This window comes from Zonotrichia albicollis, chromosome 3, assembly GCF_047830755.1.
Source record: "Zonotrichia albicollis isolate bZonAlb1 chromosome 3, bZonAlb1.hap1, whole genome shotgun sequence".
Classification (NCBI taxonomy): domain Eukaryota; kingdom Metazoa; phylum Chordata; class Aves; order Passeriformes; family Passerellidae; genus Zonotrichia; species Zonotrichia albicollis.
In genome coordinates, this window is record NC_133821.1 from 593,769 (window position 1) to 621,681 (window position 27,913).

Sequence of the window (27,913 nt, forward strand, 5' to 3'; positions counted from 1 at the left end):
TACAGTTCAGCAGCTCCCAGTACAGCCCAGTACAGCCCAGCAGCTCCCAGTACAGCCCAGCAGCTCCCAGTACAGTTCAGCAGCTCCCAATACAGCCCTGCACAGCCGGGTACAGCCCAGTACGGCCCAGCAGCTCCCAGTACAGCCCAGCAGCTCCCAGTACAGTTCAGCAGCTCCCAGTACAGCCCAGCAAAGCCTGGTACAGCCCAGTAGCTCCCAGTACAGCCCAGTACAGCCCAGCAGCTCCCTGTACAGTTGAGTAGCTCTCAGTACAGCCCAGTACAGCCCAGTGCAGCCCAGCACAGCCGGGTATAGCCCAGTACGGCTCAGCAGCTCCCAGTACAGCCCAGCAGCTCCCTGTACAGTTGAGTAGCTCTCAGTACAGCCCAGTGCAGCCCAGCACAGCCGGGTACAGCCCAGTACGGCTCAGCAGCTCCCAGTACAGCCCAGCAGCTCCGAGTATGCCCCGCTATGTCTCTGCACAGCCCAGTGCAGCCCGTCCCGCTGCGGCCCCGCCCGCTGTCAGCAGCTGCAGAGAGCTGTCATTAGGCTCATTAGCGCTAATTAGCCGCGGCCGCCCCGGGGCCGCCCGGCCCCGCCCCGCCCTCGCGCCGCGCCTTGTATGGAGACGGAGCCGGCGGCGGCCGCCAGGGGGCGGGGCGAGGCAGTGACGTCACCGTGGCGGGGAGGGGCTGGACGCCGTGACGTCACGGTAGCCGCGAGCCCGCCGCTTGGCCCGGGCCCGGTTGTCGTGACGTCACCGCCGGGGCCGGGCGCCTCCCGCCGTGCCCCGCGGCCGGAAGTGGCGCGTGCAGGGAGACGTGTCGGAGCGGCGGGGCCGGAGCGTGAGCGCGGGACACCGGGGGGACAGCGGGGGGATAGCGGGGCACCGGGCAGGAACGGGAACCGGGGGGAGAGCGGGGCACCGGCGGGGGACCAGGAGCCGGGGGGAGAGCGGGGCACCGGGGGGACCGGGAACCGGGAGGAGAACGGGACACCGGGGGGACCTGGCGGGAACCGGGGGGAGAGTGGGGCACCGGGGGGACCAGGGCGGAACGGGAACCGGGGGGAGAACGGGGCACCGGGCAGGAACGGGAACCGGAGGGAGAGCGGGACACCGGGAGGGCCCAGACAGGAGCGAGAACCGGGACACCTGGGGGCCCGGGCAGAAGAGGGAACCGGTGGGGGCCCCGGGCAGGGGCGGGAGCCGGTCCGTGCCGGTACAGCCGGACCCCCGCGGGATGCCAGCGTGCCCGTTCCCCCGCCCGCAGGATGATCACGGACGTGCAGCTCGCCATCTTCGCCAACATGCTGGGCGTCTCGCTGTTCCTGCTCGTCGTGCTGTACCACTACGTGGCCGTCAACAACCCCAAGAAGCAGGAGTGAGGAGCCCGGGGGAGCCCGGAGGATCCCGCCCCGCCATGGCCCCGCGGCGCCGCCGCTCCCGCCCGCCCCGCCCTCCCCGCCTCCCTCCCGCGGGGCCGCCCCGAGAGGCGCGAGCCCGAGCTTCTTCCAAACCGGCTTTAACGGAAACACGCTGATAACACGACAAAACCGTGTGACGTTGTGACCAACCCCCGGGGCCGGGCGGGCTCAGCGCAGCAGCAGCGGCGCCGTGGGCAGCAGCCGGGCCAGCGGCGATCGGTGCTGCGGGGCCCCGCGCGGGGACAGCCCCGGCGCCGAGCAGGGCCGCAGCAGCTCTGCCGGCGCTGCCGCCGCTGCCCGGTACGGTGGGGCCGGGGCTCGGGCTGCCCCCAGCACGGGAAGGGTCCCTCGGTGCCCGGTGCCCTCGCGGGGGTTGCGGGAGCCTCGGGGCAGAGCCCTGCGGGACAGAGAGCGGTGTTGGTGGGCACAGTGTTGGTGGGCACGGAGCTGCCTGCAGCCAGGCCTGCGTGCCCACCCAGCTGCCCCTGCCTCCAGGGGCTCCGGGATGAGCCCAGAGCTGGCAGCAGCACCTACCCAGGCCTTCCTGGGGCTCTCCGGGCATTCAGCTTCACTGGGAGCACCTGTGCAGAGGGGGAAGGGGATCAGTGCCAGGCCTTTGTCCCCCTTTTCTTGGGGAAGGGGTGTGGGACAGAAATACCTGGCAGAGCCCCACAGCTGGGGAGGCTCCCTGACCCCCAAGGGCCCACCCAGCAGAGCCATGGGGCACAGGCCCTGCTGCACTCCGGTCCCTCCCTGCTGCTGCCCCCGGTACCTGCAGGAGTGTCCCGTCCTGGAGCTCCTGCTCGCCTCGCTGGGCCTCGCGTGGCTCGTGGCTGCTGCTCAGCGCTGCCCGGGCGCCCTTGGGCACAGCCCCTGCGTGACAGAGGAGACAGAGCTCAGCCCTGCTGGCCAGGGCTCGGTGCCACGCTCGGTGCCCACGGCCATGGTGGGGCACAGGGCACAGCCTGGTGGCACGGTGCCCTGCAGTGTCCCTCCCTGCCAGCTTTGCCAGGGCCAGCTCCCAGCACCGAGGGGTGGCCCTGGCAGTGGGATGGGCACAGAGCTCAATCCCAGATCGTGCTGCCCGTGCAGAGGGCTCTGCCCCAGCTCCAGCCAAGCTCCTGCCTTGGTGTCCCATGGCACTGGTGTCACCGTGCTGGCCAGGTTTAGCCAGGAGAGAGGAGCTGGGGGCACAGCTGTGCCCTCTGAACCCGGCTGTGTCCTGGGGCATGGGACATGTGCTCAGCCAGGGGAGCTGGGGGGAAAAAGGAAAAAGGAAGGTGTTTGGGGCCTGGCTGCAATGACAGCCTGAAGGAACACACCTGAGTTGCCTCAGTTCCTGCTCACCTGGTTAAAATCTCTATCCCAACCCAGTTACCTCTCCATCCCACTGAAGAAGTGAGGTGGGCACAGTGCCCACTGGGGTGAAGCCAGGGCCTGTCTGCAGTGGGGCACGGGGAAGGAGGGAGGGTGGGACAAGCGCAGGGCAGCAGGGTCTCCACCCTATCCCAGCTCCAGGCACCCTCAGCTCCTTCCCTGCTGCCTGGGGTGGCACAGCCAGCCTGAGGGCACCAGCACAGCCCCTGGAAGGCAAAGCCAGGGCTCAAAGCACCCCTGGGCCCCGATCCCCCTGCAGACACAGCAGTGCTGGGCCCCTCGGAGGTGGGGAGAAGATGGTGGGAGAGCTGGGGGAGGTCTGGAGTGGCCAGGCTGGAAGCAGGACAAGCTGTGCCAGGGCAAGGGGAGAGGGGAGGTCTGGAGAGGCCAGGATGGAAGCAGGTCAGGCTGATGCCAGGGCAGGGGAGGAAGAGCCGGGTCCTGGTCCCAGTGCCAGGCAGCATGAGGGTGCAGTGTGCCATGGGGCACTCACTCTGCTGGAGGAGGCTGTGCCAGGGGCAGCACAGGAGGCAGCAGAGCCCAGCCAGTCGCTCCTGGGGACACCAGGGACCAGGCTCTGCCCCCAACGTGTCCCTTCAGGCAGGGATGGGGTCAGGGCTCGCTCCAGGCAGGCCTGGCCAAAGGAACAGACAGAACAACGGGCCCATGAGAACATCAGCCTTTTATTTCCTCCCCACCATGTTCTCATGGCAGACAAGACACAGTCATGACAGAGGGCTGGGCAGCAAACCCCGAGCACAACACGACCGACAGACACCAGAGGAACACAGCTCAACACAAGCACAGCTTCAGGCACACAGGGGGCACCTGCCCCAGCTCACAGCCCTGGGCACTGGGGGCTTTGGAGCACGGTGCCCCAGGGCTGAGCCCCACAGTGGATGTGGGCACAGGGCTGTCACCGCCTGCCCCCCACGGCCCTGAGCCCCTGCCCCATGGTGGCAATGCTAGCACAGGGGGCACAGCCAGTGTCCTGCCTGACTGTGTACCCGCTGCAGCACATCAGCCCCCACCAGAGAGGACTCTGCACGTTGGAAACGCCCTGGTGCCCCCTGCCAGCTCACAGCTCACAACCTACTGTTGCCCAGCCAGTGCCTAAAGAGGAGAAAGGCACTTTGGTGTGTCCCTGCTGGCCTCAGGAATGCTTGGGCGCAGTGGGAAGCTGAGCAAAGGTTTTCTGTGCTGGCTACTCCAGAAGCCCTTTGGTCCCGGCCCTGGAGGGGGACATCTCCCTGCAGCCCCAGTGCCCAGGGATCCCCACATGCCAGTGGAGCAGGAGCTCAGCTGGGCGGTGCTGTGCCAGCCCAGGCCCCTCACACTCACGGGTGCACACAGAGCCGCTGTCACTGTGCCAGGTGCTGAGCCCCTCAGGGCCGTGGTGCTGCCCAGCAGCTGGACAGGCGCCGCAGCAGGCGCGCGAGGGCTCCCCAGCCTGGCTTACCTCTGCCAGGAGCCGGGCTGCTGCCGCCACCCCCGGGGCTCTGCGGCACGGCCGGGGGCCTGGGGCTGCCCAGGGTGAAGCTGGGGGAGGCTCGGATCCGGGGGGAGTCCTGCTGGCTGCCCCCGCTGCCAGCGGTGCCGCTGCTGAAGCTCCTGGCACGGGGCAGCGCGTGGTCAGAGGCCGAGGTGGGCAGCCCCCTGCAGGGGTGAGACAATGGGGGTCAGCCCAGCACGGTGAGGGGGCTCCCCCTGCAGCCTCCACCCACCACCACAGCCCAGCAGCGAGGGCAGAGCCCTGGCAGAGCCCTGGACTCCTCCTCAGGAGCTGCTGGGGACAAGGATGTCACCAGGACTGTCCCTGAGGGCCCCAGTGCCCTGCGCTGTACAGCACTGTACCGCCAGCGTTGTCTCAGGGTTCCTCACCCCCCGTCCCAAACCAAGGAATTGCTGAGTTTGGAGAAGGCCTTGCACACCGTGGTGTCCAAGCCTCCCCCAGCACTGCCCAGGCCACCACTGACCCATGGCCCAAGTGCCACATCTACAGGGCTTTAAATCCCTCCAGAAATGTTGATTCCACCCCTGCCCTGGGCAGCTGTAGTGGACAACCCTTTCCAGGAGCGAATTGTTCCCAATACCCAGCCCAAACTTCCCCTGGCCCAGCCTGAGGCCATTTCCCCTTGTCCTGTCCCTGTTCCCTGGGAGCAGAGCCCGATCCCCACCTGGCTCTGCCCTGCTGTCAGGGAGCTGTGGGGAGGAGAAAGATCCCCCCGAGCCTCCTCTCCTGCAGGCTGAGCCCCTTCCCAGCTCCCTCAGGTGCCCCTGAGCCTCCTCTCCTGCAGGCTGAGCCCCTTCCCAGCTCCCTCAGGTGCCCCTGAGCCTCCTCTCCTGCAGGCTGAGCCCCTTCCCAGCTCCCTCAGGTGCCCCTGAGCCTCCTCTCCTGCAGGCTGAGCCCCTGTCCAGCTCCCTCAGGTCCCCCTGAACCTCCTCTCCTGCAGGCTGATCCCCTTCCCAGCTCCCTCAGGTCCCCCTGAGCCTCCTGTTCTGCAGGCTGAGCCCCTTCCCAGCTCTCTCAGGTGCCCCTGAGCCTCCTCTCCTGCAGGCTGATCCCCTTCCCAGCTCCCTCAGGTCCCCCTGAGCCTCCTCTCCTGCAGGCTGAGCCCCTTCCCAGCTCCCTCAGCCTGTCCCAGCCCAGCCCAGTGCTGGATGTGATGCAGGAGAGACCTCCCAGCTTCCTGGGGCAGGCAAATCCCAACCAGCTCACTGCAGGGACTGACGCCCGCCGTTCCCAGGGCCGGGAAGAGCTAGGGCCAGGGCAGGTGACCCTGGCAGGTGACTCACTTGGGGACATTTATCATGTCTAAGTGCCGTTATCCTGCAGCTCCCACGCTCGCCCCAGCCAGCCCTTACGTGGAGCTCCTGGGGGGGGTCCTGGCACCTCCTCTCCTCCGCGGGCCCCCGGCGCTGCCGCGCAGCCCCCGCACGTGCTTCAGCATCCAGGCCCGCAGGTTGCCCAGGCACGTGTGCTCCGAGAGCACGATCCGCGGCCAGGGGTTGCACTCGGCCATGTCCAGGGCTGCCACAGCCAGCGCCCGGCCCACCTGCCGGGACAGGGGACAGGGGACAGGTGAGGGGCATGAGGGGGCAGCAAGGGTGGGGCACAACCACGGGGCACAGGAGGAACAGCAGAGTGTGAGGCACAAGCAGAGGGCACAGGTGAGGGGCATGAGGAGGAACAGGACAGGGTGGGACACAACCAAAGGGCACAGGTGAGGGGACATGAGGGGACAGGAGGAGCAGCAGAGTGTGGGGCACAGGTAAGGGGGCACCAGGGGACAGGAGGAACAGCACAGTGTGGGGCACAAGCAGAGGGCCCAGTGAGAAGGGGAGCACAGGAAGAGGGGAAGCATGGGGGAAGAAAGGGGGACACAGGGAAGGAAGGATACAGTGGGGGGGCACTGGGGAGAGGAGCACTAGTGAGGAGCTCACAGGGAGAGGAAGGCACCAGGAGAAGGGGGCACGAGGGGAGATGAGAGCACCAGGAAGGAGGGATGCCAGGCAGGGAGAATGCCAGGGGATGGGGGCACTGGGGAGAGGGGCAGCTCCCCAGAGCCTGGGACAGCAAAGCCCCAGCCCCAAGCGCAGCCCGCCCTCGGGATGTCTGTCCCCCTGCAGGCCGCCCCGGGCCCCGTACCTGCTCGAAGAGGTCCACGGTGTAGCGGGAGGGGAAGTTGGGCTGCGGCGGGGGGCTGGCACGGCCGTTGTCATGGCAGGCCCCCGGGATGCTGTTCACCGAGCGCCCCGTGTTGTAGTTGCACTCCAGGGTGTAGCTGGGGGGCAAGGGGGAGCCCTGTCACCCCACAGACCCGCAGCTGGCCTGGGGTTATCCTGCATCATTCCCCTGGCAGAGCCACTGCAGCAGATTCAGGGCACTGGAAAGGGGGTCCCACTGCACCAGGGAGGGGGTCCTGCTCCAAAGGACACAGAAGTGCAGGGAAAGGGGCAGGGTTTAGAGGAGAGCCCCCTCCGATGGCAGGAATGCCCCACGCCGTGTGTGGGAATGCACGGATGTACCAGAGATCAGCAGGATGGGAATTTGGGATGGATGTCTGAGGGTGGCACCCAAAGTGCCAAGGCCCCTGTGAGGAGACCTCTTGGTCACCTCTGGAAGGTGGTGGGGAATGGGGGAGTCCCTGATGGGTAGAGAAAGGGAATTATCAACTGTCACCACCAACAATCCAGGGAGTGGGCAGCTACAGCCTGTCCCTGACCCTCAAGGTGCCTTGGAGCACTTCCTCCTGGAGGAGGAGGAGGGATGGAGAACTGTGGGCTAGGAGCTGCCAGCTGGGATGGCTCCCATCTGTCCCAAGGGTCCCATCTGTCCCACGGCACAAAACCTGAGCAGCTCTGGCCCAGTCTGCCTGGGGCCCACACGAGCACTGGGAGCACTCCCAGCACATTTTGGGATGTTGCTGTTGGATCAACAGCCTGGGCTGCTCCAGGTCAGTCACAGAGCAAAGCTCCCCAGTGAGCCAAGCCCAAAGCCCACGTGTGTGTGCTCTCCTGTGGGGCTGCAGTGGGCACAAGGCAGCAGCTGAGCACACAGCAAGTGCTGAGGAAACTGAGAGAGCCTCTGCTCTGTGGCTCTGGCTGCCTCACCCCGTGGGATGTTCCCAGGAATATCCCATCCCCTGTGGGATGGATCACAGGCATCCCCAGCTCACGGGATCAATGATGGGCTGAGGATGGAATCTCTCACACAGCCACGGCGATGCTGTGCCCACTGCAGTTCTACTTAATTACAGCTCAATATAGCCAGGAACTGTTGGAATTCAGGACAGCCAGAGGGATGTCCAGAGGAAAGAGGAGAATTGCCCTCAGAAAGCTGAGTAAGAACAGGGAGAAGCAGCCAGAGCAGCTGCAGAGGGGTGGGGAGGAACAGGAAGGAAAGGAGCCTGGCTGAGCCTGCATCTCAGGAACACGGCACAGCCAGGCCCAGCCTCTGCTGACCGCCCTGGGGCCACACAGGTGTCTGTCCCACAGAACTGTGTCCCCTTTGCCCACATCCCCACCCGCTCTGTGCCCTACCTGTGGATGATGCCCAGGGCCTTGTAGATGGCCACGCGGCCGCTGCCCTCCTTGGACTGCCCGTCGCGCTTGTCCCGCGCGTACATGTTCTTCTCCGAGAAGTTGCAGCCCGTGAAGTCGAAGTAAGGGGAGTTGAGGGAGATGAGCTTGGGGAACAGCATGTTCTCCACCTGCAGGGGGCACGGAGCAGCAGGGCTGAGCGGGGGCCCTGGCTGCTCATCCTGCTCCAGTGGGAGCAGCGCTGAGCACAGGGTGGCACCAGCGCCCGCTCTGCCCAGCTCCAGGGTCTCACAAGCTCCAGCTCTGCCCAGGGTATGAAGGAATGTGCCCCCTGTTGATGGAGTGACAAAACTGTCCTTTGTCCCCTTAAAAAGGAAAGAAACCCACAAGTTTCTCTCCTCAATTAGGTGAAAAGACACCTCATACGACCTGGGGCACCTCACCTCAAACTTAAGGACAGCCAATTGGACAGGAGCCAAAAAGTCATACCTGAGCAACAGAAAAAGAAGACAACATAGAAACCAATCACTTTTGTAAGGTGTTTTACTAGGGGCAAGAAACTCTTGCACCTGGCTCGGTTTTTCTCTATAAAGAGTTTTGTTATTTTGCCTTTTATGAAAAAGTTTTTGTTTCCAACACTACCACAGAAGCCATCCTACTGACTTTATGCCTTCTGAGGTAGCTGAGCTATCTCAGGTGTGACACAGATCTCCAAGAGCTGATGAGAGCTGGCTGGAGGAGACCCACACTTCAAGGGCATGCTGCCCACCCCTCAATGGGCTCTCCTGACAGCCAGCTGGGAGCACACCCTGCTGACCCTCACCAGCTCCCAGGGGGAGTCTGAGACCTCCTGCTGCCCTGGTCACCACACTGGGGGAGGACAGAGAGGAGGAGGAGGAAGAAAGGAGGAGGAAGGAAGGAAAGGAAGAGGAAAAGGAAGGAACTGTGAAGGGATTCCACGTCCCTCTCGCAGCAGCAGGAGCACTGGGGCCCCTGGGCAGAGCAGCAGCCCCGGGTTTGGGCGCTGCCCTCACCTGGTCGTTCTCGTCGCTGAAGCAGTTGCCGTACATGAAGCAGCCGCGCTTGGAGGCGTGCCCGTGCAGGTCCACGTAGTAGGCGAGGCCACTGTCCCGGGGCGCGATGGGCTCTGCGGGCTGTGCGGGCTCAGCTTCGGGCACGGCGGCCGGGGCGGGCACCAAGGGCCCTTCCTCACAGCGCTCGCTGCCGGGGCTCGATGGCAGGATGCAGGCGGCTCGCTCGGAGCTGTCTGACACCTGGGCATCCTGGCCCAGCGCCCTGGGGCTGCCCTCAGCCGGGCAGGAGCGGCTGCCGGCCCGCCACGAGCCGGGGCAGTTGCGGAGGTTGTTGCTTTTGTCCAGCTCCGATAACGGGGCCTCCGCGGCCGGCACGGGGCAGTTGGGGGATTTCAGGCTCAGCGAGCTGGTGCTGAGGGGGGAGACAAACGTCCTCCAGTCTGGGGAGCCGGGCAGGACGCGGCTGTGCACGTGGTGGTAGAGCAGGACGGCCTTGGCGCCGTACACGGCGGGGTGCAGCTCGGCGTCGGGGTGCAGGTACTGCCGGTTCAGGTTCACCCCGCGCGAGTCGGTGCTGCGGGAGAGGCAGACACACACCTGAGTGCTGCCAGGGCACTGGGGCAGCAGCTGGGGCTGCTGGCACAGGCCAGGGTAAGGGAGCAAAAGGGCCTTTGCATAGGATCCACAGATGTTTGATTCAGCTGTCTGGTGAGATGTTCAGGTCCCAGCACCCACACACACAGAGGCTCAGTTTCCCTCTACAGGGGCCTGGGGGCTGGCCCTGCTCTTGGGGTAGTACAAAGGTACGGGATGATCAGGGAATAGGGAAGGACTGGCTCAGGGACATAGGAACACGGGAAGGAGCCAATGGGGTCTAACAGCTCTTTGAGGGAAGCTTCTTGTGTCTCCCTAGACCAGGGAAGGCCTCCCCACCCCAGGGTATCACACCCTGGCAGAGCTGAGCTCGCCTTGGAGCGCTGAGGGCTCTGGGTTCTGCCTAAAAATGCCAACAATGACCAGACCAATGGCCAGGAGCTGCCAGAGCAGTGACACTGCACAGTGTGGCAGAGTCCTGCACAATCCTCCCCAGAGACAGCAACCAGGAAGGGGCTGGAGCACCAGGAGAGGCTGAGGGAGCTGGGAAAGGGGCTCAGCCTGGAGAAAAGGGGGCTCTGGGGGGACCTTGTCACTCCCTGCAACTCCCTGACAGGAGAATGGAGCTATGTGGAAGGGCCAGGTTCTGCTCCCAGAGAACAAGGGACAGGACCAGAGGGAAGAGCCTTGACTTGAACCAGGGAAAGTTTAGGTTGGATATTGGGAACACTTTCTTCATGGTAAGGGCTGTCCTGCCCTAGCACTGGCTGCCCTGGGCAAGGGTGGATTCCCCATCACTGGAGGAGTTTAAAAGCCCTGTGGCTGTGGCACTTGGGGACCAGGGTCAGCTGGGCAGTGCTGGGTGGTTGGACTCCACAGTCTCACAGGGCTTTTCCAACCCAAGTGAGTCCAGGATTCCATGATTTTATAAATATTACAACACCCATAGAATCAGCTTTCTGAGATCCCTTCCTCAGCAAGCTCACAGCCTCTTCCACATCTACACCATCAGTGAAGGACACTCCCCTTTGGCTCACATCTACCAACCAATACCCAAACAAACCATTCCTGCTCCTTTTCCTTGGGGGAACAGTTGGCCTCAGTGCTCAGGGAGGGTTTTGCTCACATCTACCAACCAATACCCAAACAAACCATTCCTGCTCCTTTTCCTGGGGGAATGGTTTGACTCAGGGGTCAGGGAGGAAGTTTCCAGCCCCACGAAGGCCCGAGCAAGCTGGCACTCACCGGTAGTGGCCCCGCAGCACCCCGTCGGGGTTCAGCATGGGGATCAGCTTGAACACGAACATGCGCCGCAGCATCTGCGCACGGGGGTCCTTCTCCCGCAGGATGAAGTCCAGGAAGCCATTGAAGACAAAGCTGGAGGGGGTTTCTCCTGGGTGGACTCTGCTGCTGAGGAAAAACACCTAGGGACAAACAACCAGGCTGAGGGGGTGTCCTGCCTGCCCTAGGATACCCCAAAAGCAAAGAGTCTCACAGACTTTGCTCCACAACCTCTGCCCAGACGCTCCAGCCCTTGGGGCCATAACGCCATTGTGGTCAGAGCCATGGGGGCTGCAGAAAGGTGTCACCAGAGGGGCAGCTGGCCCCCAGCCCAGCCCAGTGTGGTGTCTCACCCTCTTTCCAGTGAAGCAGTGAGGCCGGGGTGTGCTGGTGTCTGGGAAAAGCTTGTCCAGCCGGGGCTCCCGCTTCTCCTGCATGCCATGGCACGAGGTGATGGTCAGCAGGTCCACACGCAGCTTGTCCAGAGAGTGGCACAGCAGCTCCCGGTGGTAATAGACCGAGTCCAGGGGGCTGGGGGGGAGAGGGGATCTCAGCCAGCCCCAGGGGCTCCCAGCTGGGTGGGGAATGCTGCCCACACTCACAGCCCCGGGGGCTGAGCAGCCCCAGCCCCACAAGGAGCACCCCACATCTGGGCTGTTTGCTGCTGGACACCCTCAGAGCCTGCTGGGAGCACGAGCAGCCCTTCCTTCAGGGTGAGGAGGGGGGCCCAGGGCTGGGTTTGCCCTCCCCAAACCCCAGCTATGGCAGCAGTGGAGGATCAGCTCGGGCACAGCCAGACTGGCACAGAAGGCCAGGTCATCCCATAGGGGAGATAATGCCTGCCAGCAGGAGGGACAGGGCACTGAGGGACTCATCCCAGCAGGGAGGTGACCCATTCTGGCAGGAGGGATGGCTCCAGAACAATAGGGATCCTCTGGAATCCCGTGGGTAGCTCAGGGCAAGCTGCTTGTGCAGAGCTGGGGCACAGAGGAGCACAGGCCAGGCAGCTCTGGAGAGGGCACAGAGACCCTCCTGCTGCAGACAGAACTTTCCCAGGGGAAAAACCCCAAGCAGGCACAGCCCAGGAAAGCTGTGAGGGCCAGGAAGGCGGGACAAAGGCCAGGAAGGAGAAAGTGGGGGGCACACCTGCTGGGGGACATGTGCCTGCAGTCCTGGTAGCGGCGATCCAGCTCTTTGAGCATGTCCTGGCACTCCGTGTAGGAGAAGGGGTAGCAGAAGGCAAAGTAGGTGACGGTGCCACGCTCCAGGAAGCGGTGCACGAAGGACAGCACGAACTGCGCCTCCACCACCTGCCAGGGACACCAGGGAGAGGGCTGGGCACGGCCCGGGGGCAGAGCCAGCCAGCACAGCCCCTGCTGCTCCCACAGACATGGTCTGGGGGCAGAGCCAGCCCAGCACAGCCCCTGCTGCTTCCCCGGACACAGCCCGGGGGCAGAGCCAGCCCAGCACAGCCCCTGCTGCTCCCACAGACACGGCCCGGGGGCAGAGCCAGCCCAGCACAGCCCCTGCTGCTCCCCCCAGCCCAGCACAGCCCCTGCTGCTCTCTTCTGGCCCGCAGCAGGCACTGGGGGTGCCCTCTGGCCCTTGGCTATACCCCTGGCACAGCAGCTGTTGCTGCTCCTGTCCCTCCCTGGTGATGGCAGGAACAAAGCAGCTGCTCCCCAGCCCGGCAGCAAAGCATGGCCGTGCCCCCGAGCTGGCCTGCCCCGAGCACAGACAGGGTCCTGCCTGCACAGAGTCCCTGCATGCATGCACAGGGTCCTGCATGCACAAGGTCCTGCATGCACAGGGTCCCTGAATGCACAGGGTCCTGCCTGCACCGGGTCCCTGAATGCACAGACAGGGTCCCTGCATGCACAGTGTCCTGCCTGCACAGTGTCCTGCATGCACAGTGTCCCTGCATGCACAGGGAACAGTGTCCTGCCTGCACAGGTCCCTGCCGGCTCTCACCTGGAAGCTGGGGCGCTGCTGGATGCGCTCCCAGCGCGGCCGCACGGGCAGCGTGCGCACGAAGGGGGTCATGCCCTGCGCGTACAGCCGGCTCTGCTTGTTCATGTTCAGGATGTGCAGCTTGATTAGCTTCCCCGGGGCGCCCCCGCTCACGCTGAAGTAGAACCAGGACCTGGCAAAGGGAGCAGCGGCGGCGCTCAGCCCCAGCCCGCGGCTCCCCGAGCTCTCCGCTGCCTCCGCATCCACAGGGAGCTGTCTGAGCCCCGGCGGGCGGAACCGGACCCCCGAACCCCCTCCCATGGCACCCCCGGCCCCTCTCCTCAGACCCCCGGCCCCACCGGGAGCTGTCTGAACCCCGGCGGGGCGGAACCGGACCCCCTGAACCCCCTCCCATGGCATCCCCGGCCCCACCGCTCCCTCCTCCAGAGGCACCCACCTCCATTCGGTACCACCGGAGCCTGTCAAGACCCCCCGGCGCGGGCACCGACCCCCCGAGCCCCCTCCCAGGGAACCCTGCCGGCTCCCCCAGCCCCGCCGCCGCCCCTTCCACACCAGCCCCAAGCGCAGCGGCCGCTCCCGGGCCCCCGCCAGGACCTTTCCCGGGGAATGAATCCCCGCGGAGCCCGGCCGGTCCCATCGGCCCTTCCCGGTTCCCCGGCCAGCGGTACCTGTTGCCGTTCTCATACTCAGTGTGGGCGCAGTCGGGCCGCGTCCACACGTTGAACTCGTAGTCGGCGGCGGGCAGAGCGCTGCCGCGGGCGGCGGGGCCACCCCCCGGCTCTGTAGGCCGCACCTGTTCCACGTGTGCCAGATTGCCCGAGTCGAAGTGGGAGCTGAAGAGCAGACCACCGCAGCGGATGTCCATGGCCCCTGGCATCTCCATGGCACGGCCGGGACCGGCATCGCCCCGGGACGGCCGCGGCACGGCCGGTACGGGCCGCCCGGCAACAGCAACGCGCGCGGCCATTGGCTGCCGCCTCCCAGCAACCTGCCCGCCCATTGGCTGGCGCCTCGGCAACGGCCGCAGCGGCACTGGGGCCGCAGCCCCTCTCGACCACGCCCCTCTCTGGCAGAGACAGGCCACGCCCCTCACGAAGCAAACCACGCCCCAAGTTGCGCTGACCACGCCCCTTTGTGACCAGGGCCACGCCCCTTGCTGGGCTCCGCGCCGGCCGCGTCCCCAGAGGGGACCGGAGTGACCGGACAGAGTGGACAGAGGGTGTGACCGGACACTGGGTGTGTGAGTGGGCATTGGGTGTGAGCGGACACGGGGGTGTGAGTGGACAGTGGGTGTGAGTGGACAGTGGGGTGTGAGTGGACAGTGGGTGTGAGTGGACAGTAAGGTGTGAGTGCACACGAGGATGTGAATGAACAGGGGATGTGAATGGACACAGGGATGTGACCAGACATGGCTGTGCACAGACACACACACAGAGCACAGGTGTGCATGCAGGCACGGACACCCGAACGTGCCCACACGGGGGTGAGCACAGAGGCACACACAGGTGCCCCTGCCCACACACACCTGAAAGAACACAGGCACTCCCGACCTCCGTGTACACCCCAACTGAGGTGACACACCCCCACGGGTGACACACCCCCACAGAGGTGACACACAAACGTGAAGACAGGCAGGGGTCGACCCTGCCACCTCCCCACCCCACACAAACAGCCCAACCCCAGCCCCCACCCGTGGGGTGGCACCAGCAGCTCCTCGGACCCCCATAAACCACCCCAGCCATGGCACTGCCCCCCCAGGCTGGGTGGGATTGGGGGTGCAGGGGGGTCTGGACAGCCTGTCCCTCCCCATCACACACGGCCATCTTCAATCAGGAAGAAATATAAAGCATACAGAGCAATTATAAGGAAAAAATAATAAAATAAATCAGTTCATTCATTGGCGGGAAGGGGTGGGAAGGTGAGGGGCTCCAGGTGTCCACCCCTGACCCTGTGAGCAGGCAGAACACAAGGGGATGGGGATCTCCCCCCAAGGACAGTGGGACAGGGAAAGCCAGAGCGGTCACAGGGTGTGGAGAAACCTGGGTGTGTGTTTGTCTGGCCCCCAGAAACACAAACCTCCCCAAAGTTCCTGCGGGCACTGCCCCTGCCCTGCTGCACCCCGGGCAGCCAGAGCACGGTGTGTGATTTCAGTGCCCAGAAATCATGGCCAGGGCCCAGTCCTTGAGGGCCAGCGTGGCGTCCTGCACGTACAGCCAGGAGGAGTAGGTGAAGCTCATCAGGTGCTCCCTCACGCACTGCCACGTCACGTCCCCGCTGGAACAACAAGGACAGGGGATCGGGGGGGGGTCAGAGCCACCAGGGATGAGGGACACGGGGGGCACAGGAACCCCCTGGGCTGGGCACAGGGACAGGCACAGCTGCTGCAGCCCCCAGGGAGCCCAGGGCAGGGCACAGCTGGGCACAGCTGGGCACAGGGACAGACACAACTGCTGCAGCCCCCAGGGAGCCCAGGGCAGGGCACAGCTGGGCACAGCTGGGCACAGGGACAGGCACAGCTGCTGCAGCCCCCAGGGAGCCCAGGGCAGGGCACAGCTGGGCACAGGGACAGGCACAGCTGCTGCAGCCCCCAGGGAACCCAGGGCAGGGCACAGCTGGGCACAGCTGGGCACAGGGACAGGCACAGCTGCAGCCCCCACAGAGCCCAAGTCAGGGCACAGCTGGGCACAGGGACAGACACAGCTGCTGCCCCCAGGGAGCCCAGGGGAAGGACGCCCAGGGGGCTGCTGCTCACCTGCAGGAGTCGAGGCAGCGCTGCCAGCCCCGCTGCAGCAGTGCAGCCAGGCCCTGCAGCAGCGGCAGCAGGCAGCTGTGCAGCAGGAAGTGCAGCAGCTCCCGGGCACACTCGGCCAGGTGCAGCAGCGCCTCGGGCAGCCGGCTCTGCAGCTGGGGAGCACAGGGGGTGTGGGGTGAGCCCACCTGTGACGCCCCCATCTCACCCCACCCTCCCTCCTGCCACTGCCCCACTGTCTGGAAAAATCCCTTCCCCAGGATTTCTCTCCCGGGGAGCTGGGAAGCCTCAGAGAAAAAGGAAGACAATATTAAATCGTTTCCTTCTCTTGGGTTTTGCTGCTTTGGAATGTGGTTGGAGACTGTTTGTCCAACAGGTGATTGTTCATTAATTTAATGTGAATTGTTTTGACTTAATGACCAATCATGGTCAGGCTGTGTCAGGACTCTGAGGAGAGAGTCACGAGTTTTTAATCAGCATCTTGTTAAACCATTCTGTATGTATCCTTCCTCTATTCTTTAGTATAGTTTTAGTATGGTATTATTTAATAATCGAACCTATTAATTATTAATTTAATTTATATATTATATTATATTATATTATATTATATTATATTATATTATATTATATTATATTATATTAATTATATTATATTATTATATTATATTAATTATATTATATTATTATATTATATTATATTATATTATGAAAGAATATAATTATTATTTTACATTATTTATACATATTCTTTTATATAAATTGATATAATTATTCTTTTATAATCCAATATAGATTATAAAAATAATAAATTAGCCTCCTAAAAACATGGAGTCAGATTCATCATTTCCCTCCTGCCCCAGGGAACCCTGAATCACCATTCTCCCCAGGTTCCCTTTTCCCCAGCACCCAGCAGACAGGGCACCCACCCACGCTCTGTGACCCTGATGCCACCCCAGGGGCAGCCCCTGTGCCCTCCCCACTCACCCAGTCGCCGAGCCAGGGCAGGCTGCTGTGGAGCCAGGCGAGCAGGGCACAGCCCTGCTGGCTCACAGCCCAGGCCACCTCCCCGGCCGTGCTCCAGAGCAGCTCCAGCTGGGGCCACAGCACCGACAGCGCCACGGAGCCGTGCTGGGCCAGGCTGTGCTCCAGCCACCTGCAAGGGAGCCTCGGGTGAGGGCAGCGCTGGGCACGGCACCGGGGGCACCCACACAGAGGGCACGGAGCTGCCACCATGGGGGGAATGGGGCAGAGCTCCAGTGTGAGCTGGGATGGCTCAGGCAGGGATGGGAACAGTCCCAGCTCCAGTGTGAGCTGGAATGGCTCAGGAAGGGATGGGAACAGCTCCAGTGTGAGCTGGGATGGCTCAGGAAGGGATGGGAACAGCTCCAGTGTGAGCTGGAATGGCTCAGGCAGGGATGGGAACAGCTCCAGTGTGAGCTGGAATGGCTCAGGCAGGGATGGGAACAGCTCCAGCTCCAGTGTGAGCTGGGATGGCTCAGGAAGGGATGGGAACAGCTCCAGTGTGAGCTGGGATGGCTCAGGCAGGGATGGGAACAGCTCCAGTGTGAGCTGGAATGGCTCAGGCAGGGATGGGAACAGCTCCAGTGTGAGCTGGAATGGCTCAGGCAGGGATGGGAACAGCTCCAGTGTGAGCTGGGATGGCTCAGGCAGGGATGGGAACAGCTCCAGTGTGAGCTGGAATGGCTCAGGAAGGGATGGGAACAGCTCCAGTGTGAGCTGGAATGGCTCAGGAAGGGATGGGAACAGCTCCAGTGTGAGCTGGAATGGCTCAGGCAGGGATGGGAACAGCTCCAGCTCCAGTGTGAGCTGGAATGGCTCAGGAAGGGATGGGAACAGCTCCAGCTCCAGTGTGAGCTGGAATGGCTCAGGAAGGGATGGGAACAGCTCCAGTGTGAGCTGGAATGGCTCAGGAAGGGATGGGAACAGCTCCAGTGTGAGCTGGGATGGCTCAGGCAGGGATGGGAACAGCTCCAGCTCCAGTGTGAGCTGGAATGGCTCAGGCAGGGATGGGAACAGCTCCAGTGTGAGCTGGGATTGCTCAGGCAGGGATGGGAACAGTCCCAGCTCCCTGCCCAGCCCTCGTGGGCTGCCCAAGAGCCCCATCCCAGCCCCAGGAGGCACCCAGGGGTGTCACACACCTGTAGCCCTGCAGGCTGGCACGGGACACCTTCTGCCAGGCCAGCTGGGAGGCGGGCAGCACGCCGGAGGAGCGCAGCAGCCGGGCACAGGACGAGGCTGCAAGAGACAGGGGTGCTCCTGAGTGGCCTTGGTGTCTGTCTGTCGGTCCCCTGACACGTGTCTGTCTGTCCCCAAGGGCTCTGGGGGGGCACACAGCTCTAGCTGTGCTGTGGAACCCCTCAGGAGATGCTCCAGGAGGGGACAGACAGACAGACAGAATCCCCTGAGCAGACCCTCCCAAAGGGGATCAGGCATTGCTGCAGCACCTCCATCCCCCAGCTGGACAGATGGACAGGCCCCAGCGCTCACAGCAGCCACAGGACACAGGCAGGGACACGGAGGGGAACAGCCACAGGAGGGGTCCCAGGGAGCAGGATCACTCCTGGGCAAGGGGAAAAAGCCTCAAGCTTGTGACAGGGAAGGTTTAGGTAGCAACCAAAACCCAGTTCCTTCCCAGCAAGGGCTGTGCAGGCTGCCCAGGGCCATGGTGGAGCTCCCATCCCATGGGGGGTTTAAAGGCCACATGGATGTGGCACTTTGGGGACGGGGACAGGCCTGGCAGTGCTGGGGGCTGCCTGGTGCCCCCAGAGCATTTCTGACCCTGGATTAGCCCTGAGTGCCCGGCATACCCTGGAAGGAGCCGTGTGTGTGCACGTCGTGCAGCAGGAAGCCAGCAGCCAGCAGCAGCAGCACGAGCAGCAGCCGGGCCCAGGGCAGGCCCCGGCCCCTCATCTTGCACAGCAGCTCCTGCACAGGGGGAGGACAAGGCCCTGTCACTGTCACCGCAGGCTCCTGGCACGGAGAGCTCCAGCACAGCAGCACCACCCAGCCCTGGCTCCCCTGCTCCTGCCTGCAGCAGGGCTGGAGCCAGAGAGACCTCAGTTATTCACAGTGCTCACAGTGACCCCTGCATGGACTGGAGTTTGTGTGGGTTATCAGAGCACAGCTCTGCCTACGCTCTCCAATTTCCATTCATTTCTGCTGCACAGTGTCTTAAATGAGAGGTCATTTTGCCAGATGTGGCAGGAAGGATGCAGAAACACATGGCCACGCTTCCTGCACCAAGTCTATCATTCCCAAGCAGGAAAGACACATCTGAGGGGGGACAGAGACATCTGCTGAGCAGCTGGGGGTTGGACAGGGACCAGCACATCTGTCCCCAGCGTGTCCTGCGTGCGTGTCACCACGGGGCCCTGGCCCTGCACGTGGCCAGCAGCAGGAGGGGCTGGCCAGAGCCCCAGCACAGAGCTGAGATCCCACCCTGGCTGCTGGCTGGTGCCTGTCCCCTCCTGTCTTGTCCCCTGTCCCCTCCCCTCCTGTCCCCTCCTGTCCCTCACCTTGCAGGCAGTGTCACAGGCAGCCACGTCCATGTCCCCTCCTGTCCTGTCCCCTCCTGTCCCCTCCCCTCCTGTCCCCTCCTGTCCCTCACCTTGCAGGCGGTGTCACAGGCAGCCATGTCCGTGTCCCCTCCTGTCCTGTCCCAACCTGTCCCCTCCCCTCCTGTCCCTCACCTTGCAGGCAGTGTCACAGGCGGCCACATCCGTGTCCCCTCCGGCCCCCCTGGCTGCCAGCTCCTCGTTTGTCACCTTGAAGGAGCGAACCGTTTCCTGCAGGGACTGCTGCACCTTGGGGACAGCAGGGGCTGTGTCAGGACCCCCCGGTCCTCACAGTGCCCCCCGGGCTGCCATGGCATCAGGAGGGCAAGGGCAGGTCCCATGGGGACACTGCCAGCTCAGGGAGCTCTCAGAGCAACACAGGGACACTGCCAGCTCAGGAGATGTCCCAGCAGCACGGGGACATTGTCCCAGCTGCCATGGTGACATTGCCAGCTCAGGGAGCTCCCCCAGCAGCATGGGGACACTGTCCCAGCCCACAGCTGCCCCAATGACACTGCCAGCTCACAGAACTCTCCCAGCTGCCATGGGGACATTGCCAGCTCAGGGAGCTCCCCCAGCAGCATGGGGACACTCTCCCAGCAGCATGGGGACACTCTCACAGCAGCATGGGGACACTCTCACAGCTGCCATGGGGACATTGCCAGCTCAGGGAGCTCCCCCAGCAGCATGGGGACACTCTCACAGCAGCATGGGGACACTGTCCCAGCTGCCATGGGGACACTGCCAGCTCAGGGAGCTCCCCCAGCGGCATGGGGACACTGTCCCAGCTGCCATGGTGACATTGCCAGCTCAAGAGATGTCCCAGCAGCACGGGAACACTGTCCCAGCTGCCATGGGGACATTGCCAGCTCAGGGAGCTCCCCCAGCAGCACGGGGACACTGTCCCAGCTGCCATGGGGACATTGCCAGCTCAGCATGGGGACACTGTCCCAGCTGCCATGGGGACACTGCCAGCACAGGGACATTGTCCCAGCTGCCATGGGGACATTGCCAGCTCAGGGAGCTCCCCCAGCAGCACGGGGACACCGTCCCAGCCCACAGCTGCCCCGTCCCCCTGCCCAGCCCTACCTTCTTGCTGCTGCTCTCCCAGGACTGCAGCAGGTGGTTCAGCAGCAAGCTGTGGGTGAGGAGAACACAGGGCTGGCTCAGGAGCTCCCAGAGGAACTCAGGTGTGCCAGAGGCTCTGCAGGTGAGCGCCCACAGCGTGCACTGACCTGGACTGGGCGAGGTGCTTGGTGTAGAGCTGCCTCCAGACGCTGAAGCTCAGCGGGTCCAGGCTCAGGCACTGGCTCAGGGAGGTCAGGAGCTGGGGAGGGGGCACAGCAGCTCCTCAGGTGGGACCCTCACCCCACAGGTGCCACAGAGGCACCAGACAGAGCTGCAGCGCCCCTGCCCACAGAGGGGTGGAGCTGGATGGGCTCCAAGGGCTCTGCCACCCAAACCATTCCAGGATTTGCTGATTCCTATCCTCCCCTGGGAGCAGACCCCTGCCTACAGGAATGTGTCCCTGCTGACAGGGTGACAAACCTCTCCTTTGAACCCTTAAAATGGAAACAAGCCCAGAAGTTTCTCTTCTCAATTAGGGGAAAAGACATCTCATAGGACCTGGGGGAATTCACCACAAACTTAAGGACAGCCAATTGGACAGAAGGCAAAAAGTCCTGCCTGAGCAATTTACTAGAAAAGGAAAAGAACAATTTGCCTTTGTGAGGTGTTTTACCAAGAGCAAAACCCTCTACACCAGGCTCAGTTTTCCTCTGTAAAGAGTTTTGTTATTTTGCCTTTTATTAAAACCTTTTTATTTCCAACACTACCACAGAAGCCATCCTGCTGCTCTTCTGCCTTCTAAGGTAGCTGAGTGTGAAAAATGCCTATTTTATGGTTGGCTTTTTGCAAACTTTAAAGTGAATATTATATGGGTTATGCTAGAAAGTTTTGCTGTATTAATTTTCTTAAGTAGTGTGTTAAATATAGTTTTAGTTTATAACATAATGTTAAAATAGAAATTATGCTATGTAAGATGCTTTTTTAAAGAGAGAACTAGAGGCCACAGGACACCTGAATCTTTCAGAGAGAGAGAATTTATTGCTCCCTTATCAGAAGAAGCAAATTTCTTCCTGCCTCAATCAGCTCTGAGGACGCTGTCAGGATTAAGAGGATGAAGTTGACACTGCCCAGACAGAATCCTGTGTTTGAATGAAATTTATGCATCGTGGATGAGGTGTATGAATATGCAACAGGTTATTGTTTTTAAGGGTTAATCCTCTGTTAATGTGGGTCCTTTTTCGGGTTTATTTTGCCCAGAAAGAGGTACCTGGACATCTGTAACGCTTTATTTTTATTGTCTCATATTGTCCTAATCCTAATTGTCCAGACTTTTATTACTCTAATTATATTATTATTTTTATAACCATTTTCTTACTATTAAACTTTTAAAATTTTAAAACCAAATGATTGGCATTTTTCACACTGAGCTATCTTAGCTGTAAAACAGATCTGCAGGAGCTTATGAGCCTGACTCAAAGAGACTCCTATTCCTCCTATTCCTGCCATCCTCATCCTTCTGAGAGCAGTGCCATCCCCATCCTGACAGCACTGCCACCTCTCCGTGGAGCCCCCAGTTGTTTCCCTACCTTCACCACCATTTCCAAACCCCTCCCTGGCCGTTCTGGGCTCACCTCCTCCTTCATGGCGGGCGGGCAGGCGGGCGTGGCGCGGGACAGGAAGGAGGGGAAGTAGGTGTGCAGGGCAGCCTCGGGCCGGGCGCCCAGCGCCAGCACCTTCAGCCGCGGGTACAGGTGCCGCAGCTGCTCCTGCAGGCTGGGGACAGACACGGGGCTGCTCAGGGCTGGTGGGCACCGGGGGGGCACCGGGGGGGCACCAGGGCACCCTGAGGCACCGCTGTGCCCTGATGGAGCGGCGTACCTGGGGGACAGCGAGTTGTTGGGCATGAAGGCGAAGTCCAGGAGGGGGAAGAAGTCCTTGGGACCGATCATGCCGAAGCCTTTGGTGAGGTTGGGGTGCATCCTGCACAAGAGAGGCCTGAGCTGCTGGGGCCTGGCACGGGCAGTGCTGTGCAGAGCCCCAGGGCACAGGGGGGCTCACTCACTCACATCAGGAGCCGGTCCAGGTAGGAGACAGCGTACGGCGACAGGGACTTGATGCCGAGCACCGGGAGCATGACACCGAGCCACACTGCAGGGACAGCAGGAGCTCTGCTGGGCTGTGCTGCACCCAGAGCACCAGGGACAGCAGGCACATCCCTGGGAAGGGCCCCAGGGCAGAGGAGCAGCACACTGCCTGTCCTTCCAGGCAGGATGGCTCTCAGACCCAGCCTGAAGAATTGCACCTGAGGATCCTTCCCAGCCCTTCCCCAGCCCTTCCCCAGCACCAGCAGCACGAGGGGAGGGTGCTGCCAGTCCCAGGAGGGGATCCCACACTGGCTCTCACCTTTCAGGCCCTCGTGCAGGTCGGTGAAGCCAGCCTGCCCCAGTGCCCAGAGCACGGTCAGGCACTTGGCCGGGCGGCTCTGCTGGGAGCGCAGCACCTCCAGGTACTGGGGAGAGAGAGAGGGCACACTAATGAGAACAGTGCCACCCACCCATCCCAACCCAGCCCCAGCACCTCCAGGTACTGGGGAGAGAGGGGACCCAGATGGGCACAGTGCCACCCACAGTGCCACCCATCCATCCCCAGCACCCCCAGGGACTGTGGGACAGAGGGCACCCCCCAGTGGGCACAGTGCCACCCACCCAGCCCAACCACATTTGCAGCCATGGCACCAGCAGCCCCCAGCCCCTGGAAGGGACCTACCTGCAGCTGCAGGTGAGGCCAGGAGCCATTCTGGGGCAACAGAGGGACCCCAAACCCAGCTCAGGGGCTGCAGGGGGATAGGGGCTATCCCAAACCCAGCCCTGGGGGTGCAGGGGGAACACCAAACCCAGCCCTGGGGGTGCAGGGGGATAAGGGATACCCTAAACCCAGCTCAGGGGGTGCAGGGGAACCCCAAACCCTGCTCAGGGGATGCAGGGGGATAAGGGATATCCTAAACCCAGCCCTAGGGGTGCAGGGTGAACACCAAACCCCACTCTGGGGGTGCAGGGGGACAGAGAAACCCCCAAACCCCACTCAGGGGATGCAGGGGGAACCCCCAAACACCGCTCTGGGGGTGCAGGGCTGTGGGCAGGGCAGGCAGAGCCCACGGGGAGGGCAGAGGGGTCCAAGGGCTCTGTGCAGCGGGGTGCAGGAGCAGCCCCCCAGGTTTACAGCTCCCCCAGGCAAACCCAGCCCAGGCCAGCTCACCTTGCCCAGGTTGGTGGTGGCGATGCGGGGCCGGTACAGCAGCAGGGCCTGGATGCAGATCCTGTACCCGTGCAGGGACTCCCCTGGAACGCAGATGGGGGACTCTTGTGAGGAACCCCAGAGAGGCAGGCAGGGGCAGGCACTGGGGAGCACGGGGAGCTCACCTTGGGCCTTGTCCAGCTCCTGCAGCATGGTGTAGATGCAGTGGTCAAAGAAGAGCTCCAGGACGTCGGAGGCCTTGGCCAGCAGGGAGCGGATGATGCCCCTGAGCTCCTTGCCCACCAGGCAGTACGGGTAGTCTGGGGCAGGAGAGGGGACAGCTCAGTGACATCCTGCTCTGCAGAGCTCCAGCACAGCCGGAGGAACCAGCCCAGTGTGAGGTGGGTGCACGGAGTGCCTCATCCTCATCCCAGCTGGGACTCCCTGCCAGAGGCTGTGGCATTCACATTCTCTGAAAAACTCCTTTTGCCCTGGATTTTTCTGCTGGGAAGCTGAGAAGCCTCAGAGAAAAGGAAAACAATTTTTATCTCATTTGCTTCTCCTGTGTTGTGCTCATGTGGGATGTGTTTGGAGATTGTTTACCCACAGGTGATTGTTCCATTGGATTCTGGGTTTGGGGTTCCCCTGCACCCCCAGAGCTGGGTTTGGGGTTTTCCCTGTCCCCCTGCACCCCCAGATTCTGATTCTGAACCACCCCCAGGTGATTCTGCTGTGAATTGTTTTGACTCATTGGCCAATCAGGGCCAAGCTGCGTTGAGACTCTGGAGAGAATCACAACTTTTCATTATTATCTTTTTAGCATTCAGTAAGAATCCTCTCTGTATTCTTTAGTACAGTACAGCATTCTTTAATATAGTATAGTATCATAAAGTAATAAATCAGCCTTCTGAGAACATGGAGCCAGATTCATCATTCCTGCCTTCATTGGGGCATTCCCAGCAAACACAGCAAGAGGCAGCTAATCCAGCCTAGGGATGCTTCCCACGGAGTGCTGCTGCTGTGGCATGGCCAGGGCCCTGCAGAGGACACTTTGCTCCCTTGCCACCCCAAATGACGCTCTCAGTGTGAGTGGAGCTCAGCTGAGCAGGCAGGACAGAGAAACCCTGCCCCAACATCCCCCAGCACTGAGGGTGCACAGCTGGGAGGGAGCCCCCAAACCCCCAGCACAGGCAGAGCTCAGGGACCCCTGGGCAGAGCAGGGGGGACTGGGTGTTGTACTGCACTAAGGGCTGGGGAGATTTGCCCTGGCTGTCCCTGCAAATCCCTCCTGAGCACTTCTTTCTGAGTCACAGGGAAAAATTGAGACACTATCCCGTCTCCCTGTTCTGCTTTTGCTGTTAACAACACTCCAATTTTGTCCCAGGCAGAGACAGAGTTAACATTCTGCTGGGTAAACTGAGGGAAATAAAAAGATATCCAGCAAACAAACCATTTCAAAACTTCTTTGGAAACCCTAACATTTCCACTACTTAGGGTACCTAAAACTAGGATATAAATGCTTCTCTGTGCTGCAGAGAACTCTGCACCCATCCTGACATTATTTGTTCTCTGCAACACTCGGATCTACCTTCCTCACAACCAGAAAACTGAAAGCACTGTGTCCACAGCCACGGGTCTCACAGCTGGGGGAGCCCCCAGTTTGCAGGTGCAGGGGCAGTGTCAGTGTGTCTGTGACAGGAGAAGGCTGTCTGTCCCCAGAGCCAGTTTTGCTCCCCACTTTTGCTCCCCATGCCCAGCTCCCCCGGGGCAGCAGCACACACACCGTGAGGGTGCTGGCTCAGCACGGGGTCACTCCTGGGTGCTTGCAGTTTGTAGTTGAGGTACCCAGCCAGGTCCTTCACCCACACCGAGGGGTTCTCAGGGAACACGCTGCGGCTCTTCTGCAGCTCCTTCTGCAGCTCCGCCAGGTCCAGCTGCCAGGGACAGACAGACAGACAGACAGACAGGCTCAGCCACGGTGAGCAGAACCGGGCAAACAGCACAGAGAGGAGACAGCTCACTCTGGGTCCCAAGGGGCATGGAGGGCAATGCTTCCAGCTCCATCCCAGCCCACATGGAACACCCTGGAGCTGCATGGCCTGGGGCAGCTGGCCCTGCCCAGGGAGCCCATCACCCAAACCATGGCCAGCAGAGACCTGGGCTGATCCCAGCCAGGGCTGCTCCACACTGCACACCCAGAGCCCCCAGCGAGAGAGGACACAGCCCTGAGCAGCCAAACCCACCTGGAGAACAGCCCTCAGCACCACACCGGGCAGCAGCAGCAGCTCCCACCCCTCCTGCACTGCTACCCAGGCATGTCCATCCCTACCCTGAGCAACCAAACCCACCTGGAGAACAGCCCTCAGCATCAAACCAGGCAGCAGCAGCAGCTCCCACCTGTACTGCACTGCCACCCAGGCATGTCCATACCTGCTTTGACACCTGCTGCTCTGTGGGGCTGCTCCAGCAGGGCTTGCTGCAAGGCTCAGAGCTGTGAGATTGGTTTCCCACTGCCTCACTGAGCCAGGTACCCTGGGCACCTCACCTGAGCCCCAGCAGGGCTTGCTGCAAGGCTCAGACCTATGGGACTGTATTACCACTGCCTCACTGAGCCAGGTGACCCTGGGCACCTCACCTGGTGAGAAGAACTCCACACAAACCAGCTGGTGCCACACAGGGAATGACACCTGTCCCAAACCCCCCTCAGCGAGGTGACAGTGGCTGACCCCTGAGCACAGGGACAGCTCTGGCTGCCCTGCCTCCCCAGGGAGGACGGGAATGCCACACAGTCCTGTCACTGTGGGCAAAACTGGGTGTGCAGGGATACTGGAACCATGCAGAGAACCCCACCCAGGGCAGGGGCATGCAGAGGGAACCCCCTCATTTGGGGGCAGTGGAGGTCCCAGGGCACGAGGGGGATGTGGAGGAGCTGAGCCAGCAATGCCTGCCAGCCCAGGGACACATCACCCCAACCCAGCCTGCCTCGGCCAGTTCTGGAACCCTCCGTGCCCAGACACGACCAGGACAGGCAGGACAGACACAGACAGGCAGGACAGACAGACAGGTTCTGCAGAGCCAGCCAGGGCACAGAACTGCGCCAGCGACTCCCAGGGCCCCACCAGTGCTACAGGGAGGAGGTTCAGCCATCAGAGGCTTCCTTGGGGATCCTCCCAGACACGGCAGTGACACGGAGAACCAGAGATCCCGTTCCAGCCATGGGGAACCAGAGATCCCCTTCAGCCATATCCCACCATCCAAGGGGATCCAGAGATCCCGTTCCAGCCTCCAGCCGCCGCTCAGGGCAGCTCCTGCCGCGGGGGATCAGCCCGCAGGTGAGGCTGGAGCTGCTCTGCACGGCTCCGGTCCCGGTGCCCGGCCCGGGCTCACTCACGGCTTTCAGGGCTTCCTCCAGCGAGCGGCTCCGGCCCGGGGCCGTTCCTCCGTCGCTGCCCGGTGCCTTCTTGCCGCTCTTGCCGCCGTGCTGCTTCCGCTGCGGCGGCTCGGGGGCCGCGGCCGGGGGCACCTGCTCCTTGTTCTGCTTGCGCAGCGCCCGCTCGAAGCCCAGCTGGAAGATGGTGCTGGAGGTGGCGATGGGAGCTGCGGAGGGGACACGGGGACGGGGACACGGTGACGGGAGCGGCGACACGAGGGCACGGGGATGGAGATGGGGTACCGGAGCGAACGGCGGAACCCGGCCGGTGCAGGGCCCCGGGGTAGTGCACAGCACCCGCACGGACCGCATTACCCCCCCGGGACTCCGCCGCCAGGCCCGGGGAGCCCGCCCGGCCCCGGCAGCCGCTCCGGTACCGGCGGGAGCCCCGGAGAGCCCCGCAGCTACACTCGCCTCTCCCCGGGACCCACCGAGGAGCCCCGGCCGCGCCACGCGAGGCCCCCGGTGCCCCACACAGAGGGCCCCCGGACCCACGGGACCCCCGCCCGCCGCACTGGGGCCCGCGGGCGCTGACACTCACCGGGCACGGGCAGAGCGCGACCGGCGTTGGCCTCTCCCAGGGCACGGCGGCTGCCGGCGCCGCCCGCGGGCCCCCGGCGGCCCTTGCGCACCACCTCCCAGCGGCCGGGAGCGGCGCCGGCCGTGCCGGTGCCCGGGGCCGCTTTCGCCGCCGCCATCGAGACCCGGAGCGCCACGGGCGGCGCCGGGCCGGGGCCAGGGCGCGTGCGCGCGGGGCTGCCGCCGATTGGCTGCGCCCTGGGATACGCGCCGCTCGTGCCGGCTGCCACGTCCCCGCCCCGCCTCGACGGGAAACGTGACAGAGCGGACACGGCCCCGCCCCCCGAGGGGCGGGATCAGCACAGGGCACCTCCTCCTCTGAGACCCCGCCCACAGAGCGGCCTCCCTGGCGGGAAAGAGCCGGGGCTTGCGGAGAGAGACGCTGGTGACGCACCCAAGGGGGCGGGGTCATTGAGGGGGCGTGCCCACGGGGCTCGCACGGCCGTTTCCAGAGCCGCACGGACATGTCGGGGCGGAGCCTTGCGAACGGCGGGGGGCGTGTCCATGCAGATTTGTGGGCGCCGCGCTGCATGCCGGGCCCGATCCCGCGCCA

At 62.9% G+C, this 27,913-nt stretch overlaps 3 protein-coding genes across 4 annotated transcripts; 1 reads left to right on the forward strand and 2 right to left on the reverse strand.

The window, feature by feature from the left end:
• Nucleotides 1-684: 684 nt before the first annotated feature.
• On the forward strand, nt 685-1,543 carry OST4 (oligosaccharyltransferase complex subunit 4, non-catalytic). The gene is made up of 2 exons (XM_074536299.1): nt 685-845; nt 1,272-1,543. The coding sequence occupies exon 2, from the start codon at nt 1,273-1,275 to the stop codon at nt 1,384-1,386; it is 114 nt and encodes a 37-aa protein (XP_074392400.1). The 5' UTR covers nt 685-845; nt 1,272; the 3' UTR covers nt 1,387-1,543.
• Nucleotides 1,280-13,962, reverse strand: AGBL5 (AGBL carboxypeptidase 5). Its single transcript, XM_074536295.1, has 13 exons — nt 13,394-13,962; nt 12,726-12,897; nt 11,901-12,064; nt 11,108-11,285; nt 10,719-10,897; nt 8,880-9,453; nt 7,846-8,015; nt 6,452-6,587; nt 5,668-5,858; nt 4,262-4,458; nt 2,198-2,298; nt 1,960-2,006; nt 1,280-1,822 (listed from the first exon to the last, which is right to left on the reverse strand). Exons 1-13 carry the CDS (start codon nt 13,723-13,725, stop codon nt 1,594-1,596), a joined length of 2,670 nt encoding a protein of 889 aa, XP_074392396.1. The 5' UTR covers nt 13,726-13,962; the 3' UTR covers nt 1,280-1,593.
• Nucleotides 13,963-14,584: 622 nt separating this feature from the next.
• Nucleotides 14,585-27,624, reverse strand: TMEM214 (transmembrane protein 214). 2 transcript variants are annotated; one of them, XM_074536298.1, is made up of 17 exons: nt 27,323-27,624; nt 26,743-26,948; nt 25,135-25,285; nt 23,537-23,671; nt 23,373-23,455; nt 22,521-22,626; nt 22,184-22,265; nt 21,996-22,097; nt 21,749-21,890; nt 20,285-20,376; nt 20,139-20,187; nt 19,185-19,298; nt 18,303-18,420; nt 17,634-17,730; nt 16,459-16,627; nt 15,478-15,629; nt 14,585-14,999 (listed from the first exon to the last, which is right to left on the reverse strand). In XM_074536298.1, the coding sequence occupies exons 1-17, from the start codon at nt 27,477-27,479 to the stop codon at nt 14,873-14,875; spliced, it is 2,082 nt and encodes a 693-aa protein (XP_074392399.1). In that variant the 5' UTR covers nt 27,480-27,624; the 3' UTR covers nt 14,585-14,872. The 2 variants fall into 2 exon arrangements, with proteins under 2 accessions (XP_074392399.1, XP_074392398.1); XM_074536297.1 differs by having other exon boundaries at nt 21,749-21,908.
• Between the last annotated feature and the right edge of the window lie 289 nt (nt 27,625-27,913).